This window comes from Schistocerca piceifrons, chromosome 8 (genome assembly GCF_021461385.2).
Source record: "Schistocerca piceifrons isolate TAMUIC-IGC-003096 chromosome 8, iqSchPice1.1, whole genome shotgun sequence".
Taxonomy (NCBI): domain Eukaryota; kingdom Metazoa; phylum Arthropoda; class Insecta; order Orthoptera; family Acrididae; genus Schistocerca; species Schistocerca piceifrons.
The window spans coordinates 373005321-373018999 of NC_060145.1; the positions used below are offsets into that span (position 1 = coordinate 373005321).

Consider the following 13679-nt stretch of genomic DNA (forward strand, 5'->3'; position numbering starts at 1 on the left):
TAATACTTTCACCAGTGGGGGACACTTCTTTTGCTCCCCACACACATTCAGCTACCTGAGTGACAGCCTCTGATGTGTAGGGCACATCTGACCTTTTTACGGGGACCTTACAGTTCTCACTCGATGGTGCAAATCCAGGAAGTCACAGCGTAGCTTGTCATAGAACCTTTGAAGTTTCTGGTTCAGTCCTTCCAGTCAACTCAGAATCAAAGGACCACGATCAGTTCTAGGGACAATGCTGAAAATTGTGAACTTTGTTGAAACTCCATGTACAAGGCTGGTCTTTTGAACATTCTCTGCCAGGTGCTGGAAGACCCATGTATGACCTCGGAGCCCATGTTCCAACATGTGCCAAAATCTGCATTTCATTGCACCCTGTTCCCTCAATGGCTGCTGGAATAGCCTCTTTGACATGTTGAATGAGGGCCCCAGGAATACACACTGAGCACACCTGGTGTCCTGTCCTCTCCACTGCAGCCATTTCCCTAAGGGTTAGCATCATTTGCCATACCTTTGAACTGGCATGAATTGACAGACACCTACTCTTTTGTGTTTGCCTCCTTTTGATACCAAATTAAACATGTTTCCCTAAAACAGGTGATGTGAATCCCACTCTCTCTGTTACAGTTTCAGTGAAATGCAGAACCTGAATCTTTTTAGTGAGGGGGATTGGTCCAACACCCTTGATCTCCCTGCTCCCCATCCACCTTTCTAACAATGGCTAAATCTACCACTGACATACCACTTGCAGATAAGTGGACAAGAAATTATGGATCCTGTACTTTCTGCAGAGGAGACAGGATGCACAGGAGAGGATAGTATCTGAGGTACCTCTGGTACCAGTACCACAGGTACATGACTGCCGGGAGATCTTCCAACACACTGATTCACAGCAGCTGCCAGTCATTTGACAGTAGTCAGGGTGATTTCCAGCTGCTTATAAATGTCAACCAAATCATCCCATGATCGAGGAAACTATTCACAGTGGGGCTATATTTTGGCTGGTGCAATGTATTACATTTTGTGGCTGATTTGGCCACTTTAAGCCACCTGGCCTGCTATTATGACACCAGTTGCACATGCAGCATGCTGGCTGCACCGCTTTTTGGAGCTAATGTCTATTAGGTTGCAGTGCAAGTTTCCTCTAGCCACTTGTATATTACCAATTGTATTGTACTTTGTCTTCCATGTGAGTGTGTACTGTTTAAGCTATACATCACAGAATTCTTGGTTTAGAGCAATTACCAAAATTCATTTATTTGCAACAACTGAGTTTATGTGCAAATAATCTACCTGACACTGGTTAGTAATGCAACTTTACTTACAATTTTTGGGTACATTTGTGGCTCTATGGAATCGCACATCTTCAAAAACAACTGCAGTTCTTGACATGTCAATATTCTTACGCATACAGTATCCCTGAAGAACCATTATCTGAAAACATGACAGAACAGTTACGAATCATTCACTATGAGGTAAAGCTCGTATGTCAGTGCACATGCACATTTGTGTGTGTGTGTGTGTGTGTGTGTGTGTGTGTGTGTGTGTGTGTGTGTGTGCATGGGTGCGTGCATGCATGTGCCAAAAATACGCACAAAATTTCAAAGAAAATAAACCTGGAATAAGAGAATAAACCTGGAATACATAAGGGACTTACAACTTTCTTTTGGGTACACAACCAAGAAAACCTAAAATTAACTATCATACATCATAGAAGAAGAAAATTTACAAAAAAATGGAACTGTGTACATTAAAATTTAATACATATTAAATAAAGAAAAATGAGGAAAGGCAATCACTCACCAATACTTTATTAGTATGAGGTATGCAGACACAGTTAACAGCATGGAGATTTAATTAGCTTTAATGTTACTGCTCGCATCCTAGTGGATGTACATGCACTCTAACAGCCACATCAACACTAAAATTCAGTCTGACATGGCTGTAAGAACATTGACTGATATCATAATTACAGCAGTGGATGGCTGTGGCTAGCTATCTGTGCATTTCTGTATGAGTGTGTGTATTAACATTAGAATGAGACTGGTAGCTTGAAAGCTGATCAAATCTCTATACTGTTATGAGCATCTATGCCTCACACATTAGTCAGCTATAGGTAAGGGTTGCCTTTTCTTATTTTTGTTTGTTATTTCTATAATGGTAGGTATAAATGAATCCTCTACATGCAGAATTCAAAGAAATGTTTAGAACAGATAAAGAAGTAATATATATCACTGATACTGGATAGTGAACGTGCACTAGTGTTAAGATCTGAATGTTAAATGAAAATGATGAAGCAAAAGTGGAGTGATTAGAAAAGTAGCAAACAAAGAAAGAAAGAGTAGATTTAATAACTATATAAACTAAACTCCATCCAATAGGCCTTCAAGACCGAATGGTACCGACCAATCGCTATGTCTTTCTCAGCTTGTGGGCATCACTGGATGTGAATATGGAGGGGCGCCAACAGCACTTGCCAGATCTGGATCGTCGCCCATCCATGTAATAGCCAAGCTCAACAACACTTAACTTCACTGATCTCATGGGAACTGGTGTTACAACAGTGGCAAGGCTGTTGGCTTCATATAATGTTTGAAAATGAAACATTTGCTTATTCAAAAAAAAAAAAAAAAAAAAAAAAAAAAAAAAAAAAAAAAAAAAAAAAAAAAAAAAAAAAAAAAAAAAAAGATTATTTTCAAAACTGAAAAACAAAATCACTATTGCACATCATGCCCTGAGAATAGTACTTTAAAACAAAAACTGTACCTCTGGAAAAGTTAGTTAATGATATCTGGGTGTTTCATTTGTTAAATAATCATTTTATATAGTTGATTATTGCTTTGAGTGAGCTTAATGATCATAATAATAATTTTAATTCAATTTGGATCAACAGCCTGGTGCAAGTCTTTCAGTTGGATGCCACTTTGGCAGCTTGTGTTATTGCAACATACCCTTTAATCATACTGGGAAAGGGAGACCTTCAGCTTAATGTGGAATTCAAACCATGCGTTGTTCCTCATCGATCTTTGCATCACTGAAAGATGAAGGCTAGGTTAAAGGCAAACTGAAATATTCTGTGGTCCCATCTTTCAGTTTCCAGGCATGCATTTTACCACTGACCATCAGGGCCAAGAGTATTCATGATGAACAATGAAATATCAATCAAAATTATGGAGATAATAGAAAGTAAAAAGCAAAAAATTCAAAATATGTTTTGTACATGGAGAATGAAAATGTGTAAGTACAACTACTTAACATGTATGTCAAATATGTTGACTTTCATCTTTACTTTCATTTTCAGAGGTTAAAAGTCATTGCAGGAGTGAAACTCCCAATAGATATACAGGAGAACTTCTGCAAAGTTGGGAAGGTAGGAAGGAGGTACTAACAAAAATGAAACTGAGGGTAGGTCATGAATCATGCTTGGATAGCTCAGTCAGAAAAGCAACTGCCTATCAAAGGCAAAGGTGTCAGGTTCAAGTTCTAGTCAGCACATAATTTTAATTTGCCCAGTCAGCACATAATTTTAATTTACCATGTAGTTAATTTCTGCTTAGTTTTTAGCTCATATAAATACATCCATGTTTTGTTTCTGTTACAATGTTGCATGCATATTTTGCAATTCCTTGATCAAATTTTTTGAGCATTCCTTACACCAGTTTACACAATTCTGTTAATGAATTTAGGGCAAGTTGTGCAGAACCATTAAGAATATATTTCTCTCACAACTAAACAATCATGCAAAATCGAATGTATTGAAGTTTTCAATACAAGAGAGAGTGCTGTACCTAGAGGCAACGTACTTAGGAACACATGATGTTTTTTGATCAATACATAGTCTAGTGTCTGTAGAATGACATGAAGGAATGATTACCGGAGACTGGCATAAGCAGTTTCCACCATTTTCTACTGTTTCGTTGTTGTTAGCCATGAAGTTGTGTTTCGTGCAGAACTTGTAAATATTTCACATTCTATATATTTATGTGCTGTATAAGATATTAAAGCTCTTTGCAACATACTGTTAATTTTCAGATACAGAATTTTATGGTTAGTAAAATGCTGTTATTTTTACAACTATTTATATAACATGTAGACACTTAACCCATACTTTGTCAGTTGTGCATCATCTTGTACACTGAAATAGAAGAATTTCTTTTACCATAGAACATGTGATACATGCAAATGAACTGAGTTTCTTTACTGTTTTAATAATTTTACCTGGACTGAAACTGATTTTAGTTCTCAACAGCTTCTATTTCAAAATGTATTTGACTTGTAAATGGGTTTTCATAATACCTTTCCTTAATTTAGTTTCACTTACTGATTATTGTTGTGTGGAAAAGAAACAGTGTACCAGATAGACAATTAAATACAATACTGGCAAGATTTTCTTGATTGCAATATTTTTATTTATTTATTTAATGCCTGTATTATCACATTCATGATACTGGACTTGTCAAAGTCCAGAACAGTATAAAATGTTACATATTTACATTATGTACAAAATCTTATCATAGGTATCAACACATCTTTATAACAAAAACATTATTCTGCTTAATTACATTATAAAATTATATACATACAAACAGATTGAAGGAAAGCTAGCAAAACCTCTTGGCTGATGTTACTAAAACTATTGAATACCAGTATTTTAGTTAACTAGGCATAGTAGCATACGGCACAATTTAAAATTGCAAAAGAATATTTGGGGCATCCAGAAGCAGACTGTAGTAAATCCACTTTTTCTTGCAAATGAGTTGTTTAACACCATTTTGTTTTCCATGCAGTCATATATTAATTATGCCCTTAAAACTCGAGCAAAATAGCTTATGTCTGTCCTAAAGCATACCTGCAAAACAGCCTACAGCTGCAAAAGTTGGTGTATTCACTTCTAGTTGCAAAGGAAAACTGAGTGAATCCTTTAAATGATGAGGTACCAGAATTTGGTGTATTCTTAGCAAGCAGCATTATCTAAGAAGGTTTGAAGACAAAAATCTTGCTTTGTACACATTTTTGTACTTTGTCTGAATAATGCAGCTTTCCCAGTTTATTATTTCTTTAACTTTAGTTTTGAGCCTATGTATGACAGTTTAATGAAGTTGTCTTAACTGTAAACATTAAGTATTTTGTCTGAATAATGTACCTTTCCCAGTTTATTACCTCTTGAACATTAAGTTTGAGCCCATGTGTGGCTCTTTAGTGAAGTTGGCCCAGTTGCGCACTACTGTGAAACAAAAGACAATAGCACACTGGCTGTTACCTAGCTATACAATTGCATTTCTCTTGGCTGTCTTGTATGTGAGTGGGACTTTCAAACTTTTGTTTAATGTGACATACTTTGTAATGACAGTCAATGTCAACATTAGATCATTTTCTTTTACCCTTTGCATCAGTGTTAATGTGTCTTTTTAACTGTTATATTATGATAATATATATCCAGCCAAGTCTCCAGAAGCAAAACTCTGTAGATCTGTGAAAACAGATGCAAAACTTGATGAATCAAAACAATTTTAGGGTACAACTAGTGAACGAAAAGCTGAAAATTTCAGGGATTGTCAGAAATGTACTCCTTAGGCAAATGTAAATCTATGATGAAAAAGTATTTCAAATATCTGCCATACGAAGGAAGTAAGAAGTTCTATGAATTTCCTGGGAGAAAAGAAATTCTGATGCACTCATTGCATTTTGCTTCTGGATGTCTCATTTGCTTTTAGTCACATGATGATGTACTGTGGAACACATTTTCACTTTTCAAAAACAATCAATTTCCCAGAGCATTTTTTGTAATTCCAGAGAAAAAGACAGCAGTACATAAAAAGTGAATGCCCTCAATTAAACAATGGCTAGAGGACAAAGTCTGAAAAGTGTACCGAGGTAGAGCATTCTCCTCTACCTAGAGATGCCTCTGTCTCATTGTAAATCACTATTGTTTAAACTAGCACTACCAGAACTCTGTCTTCCTCCTTTATACACTCTTGGTTTTGAACAATGAACCATTTTTTTAATGCACTGGCACTGTTATGATTTGCAAGTAATATTACACAAATACATCCGTCCATAAATTTCACAGACAATTTGAACACTTTTGTTATTTAGAAATAAAATGGCCATCCTTAACCAGGCTATTTTAATCAGAATCCTAGCTAATAATAATGGGCCTGTAACTTGGGAGACATGCATAAACTACTACAGAAACAAACACTAAGATTTGAATCAATTACTTTTTGGAAACTTTTAAATTTTACATCTCTGCCTTTAAAAGTTTCACAAAATTTATGGATTGCTTGAAGAATACAACTAAAGCTAACATTTCAATGGTTCTTCATTTATACACTATATTTATTCTGTAGCTCTTTCTTGGGTGAAGTTCCACATCTTCTAATGAAGGAACTGCAAGTTATAAGAGTTTTCACAAAATTTTTTATTTGTTTTTGAGTGATCTATCCAAGCTGGAGCAACTAATGAGCTGTTACAATCTAATGCAAGTAGTTGAATTTCCCACTAGGGTAACTGACCACTCCTGTACTCTAATTGATAATGTGTTTGTTGATAAGTCTAGGCACAGTAGCTTGACAGTCAGTCAAGTCCTAAATGGGCTGTCAGACCATAATGCTATACTTTTGACAATCCCCCATTTAAATCTTAATAGAAAACCAAAAGCTGGATATCAGTAACTTCCTGCCACGATATTTCGGCACAGAGTCTTCTGGCCATCTTCAGGTGAATGCCACTGTAGCAGTACTGGCGAGTACGCGCTGAGCTCCGCTATTTAAAGCCTTCTGAGGTGACATTGCTCATGCGCTGCTCAGCGTGCGCGTTCATAACGGCTCCTTGCACTGCGCCTCGCGCCCTCCACTGTGAAAGCCTGGCATATCGGTGTCTGGTCGATTTCCATCTTTATGCAGATAACTACATCGACTACGAAGTTTCTCTATAACAGGATTCCAAGCAGAGTTCAGCTGATAACCGCTATCTCGATTGATGAGAGTCTCGTTGTCAGACAATCTTATTTCCACAGATTCATTGATAATCGAGCTCCAAAAGTTTGATGTATGGGCCAAAATTTTTGTGTCGTTGTAATTCATGGAATGGTCTGTGGAAATACAATGTTCAGCAATTGCGGACTTGGTGGGTTGGAGAAGGCGAGTATGCCGTTGGTGTTCCACAATGCGTTCCTGCACAGTTCGTGTCGTTTGCCCTATATATGATTTGCCACATTCACACGGAATTTTGTAAACACCTGGTTTACGCAGGCCCAGCTCGTCTTTAACGTATCCCACCAGTGATGAAATTTTGGAAGGAGGGCGAAAGATGACTCTCACTTGATACTTTCTCAATATTCTGCCTATCTGTGAAGAAATATTCCCAATAAATGGTAGATAAACAGTCGACCTGAAGGCTTCTTCCTCTTCCTTGTTCCGTCGTTTGTAGGTCTTCATCACTCTGTTCACTTGCCTAGGTGGAAAGCCATTCTTCAAAAATACTTTTTGCAGGTGTTCCAGTTCCGCTTAAAGACTGTTGGCTTCAGAGATAGTATGGGCACGGTGGACCAAGGTTTTGAGAACGCCCATTGTTTGTGCTGGATGGTGGCAACTTGTAGCTTGTAGATACAGGTCTGTATGAGTGGGCTTTCTGTACACCGAGTGATCAAGTGTGCCGTCACTCTTCCGTAGCACCAAGATGTCTAAAAATGGCAGACAACCATCTCTCTCTATCTCCATGGTAAATTTTATGTTTTCATGTATGGAGTTCATGTGACGTAAAAATTCTTGGAGACGGTCCAGACCATGAGGCCACACTATAAAAGTGTCATCAACGTACCGCCAAAATACTGTCGGTTTGAAAGTGGCAGAGTCGAGTGCTCTCTCCTCAAAATCCTCCATAAAAAGATTGGCCACCAGGGGAGACAAAGGACTCCCCATGGTGACACCATCAGATTGTTCGCAAAATTCGTTGTTAAATATAAAATATGTAGAGGAGAGAGTGTGCTCAAACAACACTGTAATGTCTGCACCAAACATATTGCCAATGAGTTGTAGTGAGTCCACCAGAGGCACCTTTGTGAACAGTGAAACCACATCAAAACTGACCAATAAATCACTACTTTGCAGTTGTAGTGACTGAAGTCGACTGATAAAATCACCAGAATTCTTTATGTGATGTGCACACTTGCCTATCATTGGTTTGAGCAAAGATGCCAAGAATTTTGCTAGGTCATAGGTGGCTGCTCCAATGTTACTCACAATTGGACGTAATGGCACATTTTCCTTGTGGATCTTAGGCAGTCCATATAGCCTAGGTGGAACTGAACTGTTTGGTTTCAGTCTGTTGATGACCTCCTTTGGTAGAGAACTATTTGATAAAAGTTCTGCTGTTTTTCGCACTACTCGGCTCGTGGGATCCTTATCGATTTTGCGATACGTTGAATCACATAATAAAACATTGATCTTATTAATATAGTCATCCCTTGGTATGAGGACAGTAGCGTTTCCTTTGTCAGATTTTAAGACTACTGTATTAAATAGCGGAGCTCAGCGCGTACTCACTAGTATTACAACAGTGGCATTCACCTGAAGATGGCCAGAAGACTCTGCGCCGAAATATCGTGGCAGGAAGTTACTGATATCCGTCAATTCTCCCGTGTTTTTATGGAACAATCAGTACGCTGGGAAAGCTTTAAACATCAAACCAAAAGCTATCTGGAAAAATGTGAGACCAAGAAATAAAGAAACAATGGACATAGAGGCAGAAGCTACAGTTTGTAGACCGGTCTGAAGTATTCAACTCAGCAGATGTCAACACAAAATTTAATGTATTTATTAATTTAACATCAAATCTTTTTGAGGAGGTGTTTCCAAATAAAAGAGTAATGTAACCCTGCATTTAAGCCATGGATTACCCAGGGCATCAAAATTTCATGTAAAACAAAAAGAGAATTGTATGCCTCAGCCAGACAGTCTAACAATACTGCAGTGATGGGGCAATATAAAGCGCACCCTAAGATATTAAGGAAGGTGATCCAGAAATCTAAAACTATGTATCTAAAAAAGGAAATTGACAAATCAAATAACAAAATGAAAACCATATGGAAATATGTTAAAAGCGAGACGGGGAGAAGCCTATCTGCCAAAGAAGTGATTAGCTTAAGAACTGGGAGCCTTTCGGTGGATGCTCCTGAAATGGTGGATAATATCTTTAACAATCATTTCCTAACAGCCACCAACCAAATGGGATGCCAGGGTTCTGTAAAGAAAGCTACAGAATACTTGCATAACACGTTAACTAACAAAATAGATGAGATGCATCTTCAAAAAACTACAGTGATAGAATTAGAAAAAATAATTATGTCTTTAAAATGAAAAAATTCCGCTGGAGTTGATAACATTTCCAGGAAGTTACTGAAATACTGTTGTAAAGAAATAATTACAGTCCTCTGCCATATTAGTAATACGTCATTGGAAGAAGGTGTTTTTCCCGACAGGCTAAAATATGGGCTTATACAACCAATTTATAAAAAGGGAGAAAAGACTGAGGCTACAAACTATCAACAAATTTCATTACTCTCAGTTTTCTCCAAGGTACTAGAGAAACTGATGCATAGCAGAATGGTTGAGAATCTTAGTAAATATAACATCCTCAGCAGTAGCCAGTTTGGCTTTTGGAAAGGGGTATCAACCATGGATGCACTACATGCCTTTGCTGACAATGTTATGGAAGACATAAATAATAATATGATGATGGTTGTAATATTTTGTGACCTGTCAAAAGCTTTTGACAGTGTAAGTCACCATATTCTCTTGAGTAAAGCCAAGACCCTAGGAATGGGTGGAACTGTAGGCACATGGCTTGAATCCTATCTGCGTGGTAGAAAGCAGAAAGTAATCGTGGAAGGACTGCATGGTGGTCAGGTATCTTCAGAATGGGGCTCCATTACTGCAGGAGTACCTCAAGGCTCAGTATTGGGCCCACTGCTCTTTGTAATATTTATAAATGACTTAGCACTATGTACAGAAATGGGAAAATACTCATGTTTGCTGATGACATTACTTTAACAGTTAATAATCTCTCAGGGAATGTGTCAAATTAGGCTGCAAATAAAGCATTTGCAGATTTGACAAAATGGTTTGAAACCAATGGCCTTACAGTCAACCTAAAAATAAGACAAATTACATTCATTTCTCTTCTAACACAAATGTTACTAATGAAATGAACCTAAAAATGGGCGAGCACAAGATTTTGAAGGTTGAGTCCTCCAATTTCTTGGGTCTGCATATAGATAGCAAAATGAAGTGGCACCGCCGTATGCAAGATCTGTGCAAAAGGCTAAGCTCAGCAACGTTTGCCTTAAGAATAATTTCAGACACTAGGGAAATTAGCACAATAAAAACTGCATATTCGGCTATTTTCACCAACTTATGGCATATGGTATAATATTTTGGGGAAATCAACCAATAGCAAAAAAAGTGTTCCATGCACAAAAGCGAGCAATAAGAATTATGTGTGGAGTACATCCTAGGCACTCGTGCAGGGATCTGTTTAGAGCTCTACAAATCCATACAATACCTGCCCAGTATATGTTTTCCCTGATGTGCTTTGTTTCAAAAAATAGTAACTTATTCAAAATCAATAGCTCATACCACAGTTATAACACTCGAAGGAAATTCGATATCCATTATGAGCTAAAAATGAAAAGCATGGTTCAGAAGGGGGTTTTATACAGTGGCACCAAGATTTTTAATGCCCTCCCACTGCACATTAAAGAACTGGTTGGAAACATGCCAAAGTTTAAAGAAAATCTGAAGCAGTTCCTTTTAGATGAATCTTGTTACAGTATTGATGAATTTCTTAGCAAAAATGCATAGAATCTCTTGTTTGTGCTTAAACCTTACTGTGTGACCTCTAAAATTGATTAAACATACTCTGTAAGTACAGTGTACCTTAATGCAATACCCAAATTTATGTATGTCTGTATATGACACCTGTATAACTTAAGAACAATACCCAAATTTATGTATGACTGTATATTCTTTCAGATGTCCTGTATCTTAACTAATATGTAAGGGTATATGTTAAACTTCACAATTTCTTTAATCTAATGATAAGATCAATGTCCATGTGCACAAAACAATAATCTGTAAAAAACCTTGACTCGTTCTATATCCAGGAATATGTTCCCATGTGGATCTATGGAACATGAAATAAATAAATAAATAAAAAGTAAATTCTGTTTCAAGAAAAGGTAAGCAGGCATTATTTTGTAATACAGCACTGAGTATATCTTTACTTCTCATCATGTTTCCAAATACTGTAAATGAAGAAAAATATATAGGATATTACTAAATTGCACTTACAATGTATCCTGTAGCTGGGAACAAGTTCCGTCCATCGATGGAATGTCCAAATAAGTAATGATTCTTTTTTTGCAGCATCTTCACACAAGTTGAAAAACTGTGCTCCCCTATCAAATCCTATAATAAAGATCAGCAAACAAGTTATTTTTGATAGTATCTTGTTCATGGACTAGCTTTTCAGCATAAGAGTTCAGTAACTCACTTACAAATTGGGTTCTCCAGATACAATCTTGAAGAACTTTCAGATACATGCAGATAGTTAAGAAATTGATGTATGCTATGTTCATTAATAATTATGAACAATGGTAAGTTTATGTTAACAGTAGTGGGAAATAGCTCTATATTAGTTGTGATTAAAACGTTTTTCCATTGTTTGAACTTGATTATTGTGGTTTTGCCTCCACCTCCCTCTAACAGTTTAACCTGAACTCTTCCCTCCTCCAAACACACATGCTTCTTCACCTTCTACCATTTCCAAATTAACTGTTCCTTGATGTCTCAGAATGTATCCTATCAATCTATCCCTCTTTTAGTCAAGTTGTCTCATAAAAATATTTTCTTCTAATTTCAGTGCAGTATCTCTTCATTCCTTAACTGATTTACCTACCTAATTTTCAGTATTTTATTTATTCAGACAAAAAAGAAACATCATTGAAATAAGTGACTTCTTTCCGAATATCCTATTCACATATTATATATTTTGCACCCTTTACATTCATGCAGGTATACTAATACAAATTACTGCAAAATGGATATTTATGTATTGTAAGAAAGAATGATTGTTTTACTATGTGAGTTACCCTTTGAATAGGATTAGAATTTGTAGTTCCAGAAGCATAAAAACTCAGAGAAAGTGCTGATGAGATATGCTTTAAATTTAGTATATCTATGGTTCCTTTTTTTGCCTTATATCTGATAAAAACTCATGTACCACACAACAGAGCTTCATTCTGAATCTTATAAAATGCAAAATCTATATGTGGAAATTATATCTACATTAACAATGTAGGAAAAGACCAATTTCTACTTACCATAAAGAAGACACATCAACTTGCACGATTAAAAGACACTCACATATAGCTTTTGCCCATATCCTTTGTCAGTAAAAGATACACACACACACACACACACACACACACACACACACACACACACACACACACACCTCACATACACATGACCACCAACTCTGGCATCTTGGGCCAAATGCAACATCACTTGGGATGCAAGCAACAATCTGGAAGGGATGGGGAAGGGATAATAGTTATGGGTGGGGAGAGAGACGAATACTGTTTAGTGGAGTCTGCAGGGACTAGACTGCCAACAGGCACAGCGTCACGAGGTTGTGGGGCAGGGAGGTGGGGAAAAAAGGAGCAAAAAAGGGGAGGAGCAGGAAAAGATGGGTGGATGCACGGACAGAGGGCTGCAAACACACAGGGTGGGAGATGAAAAAGGGGAGGATAGGACAGGACAGAGGGTATGGAAACTGATGGGTGGAGGATGTGGGACAGTATGTTGCCTTAGGCTGAGGTTGAGGTAATTACAGGAGCAGAGAATATGTTGTAGGGATAACTCCCATCTGTGCAGCTAAGAAAAGCTGATAGTATAGGGAAGCATCTAGATGGCTCGGGTAGTGAAACAAGCATTGAAATTGAGTGTTTCATTTTCAGCTGCATGCTGTGCCATAGGGTGCTCTACCTTCCTCTTAGCCACAGTTTCGCAGTGGCCGTTTATCCTGGAGGACAGCTGATTGGTAGTCATACCAATATTAGAAGCCGTACACTTATTGCAGCAGATCTGGTAAGTGACATGGCTGCTTTCACAGCTGGCCCGGCCCCTGATGGGTAGGATAAACCTGTGACATGACTGGAATAGGACGTGTTCTCATCTTCCACCTTGTTTATTTGCAGCCCTCTGCCAACACATTCGCCAATCTTTCCTCATTTCTGTCCTTTTTTGCTCCTTGTTTTTCCCCACCTCCCTGACCCATAACCTCCTGACGCTGTGACTGTTGGCAGTCTAGTCCCTGCACACCCCATCAGACAGCATTTGTCGCTTTTCCAACCCATAAACTACTGTTCCTTCCTCTTCGCCTTGCATCCCATGAGATGTTGCATTCTGACCCGAGATGCTGGAGTTGGCGGTCATGTGTGCATGAGGTGTGCTTACTTGTGTGTGTGAATGGTGCATGTGTGTGTCTCTTTTACCGACGAAGACAATGGCTGAAGGCTACATGCAAATGCCTTTTAATTGTGCCTGTCTGCAACTTGGTGTGTCTTCTTTATGGTAAGTAGCAATGTGTCTTTTCCTACATTGTTGATATTCCTA

General features: G+C 37.8%; 1 protein-coding gene across 1 annotated transcript in view; it reads right to left on the reverse strand.

Moving 5' to 3' along the window:
• The window catches only part of LOC124711917 (fatty acid synthase-like), a 436120-nt gene that overhangs the window by 253683 nt on the left and 168758 nt on the right, over window positions 1-13679 (reverse strand). Inside the window, exons 15-16 of the mRNA XM_047242172.1 lie at window positions 11352-11468; window positions 1326-1434 (exon numbers count right to left, since the gene is read on the reverse strand). Coding sequence (XP_047098128.1) covers window positions 1326-1434; window positions 11352-11468 — 226 coding nt within the window. The remainder of the gene's footprint in view (window positions 1-1325; window positions 1435-11351; window positions 11469-13679) is intronic.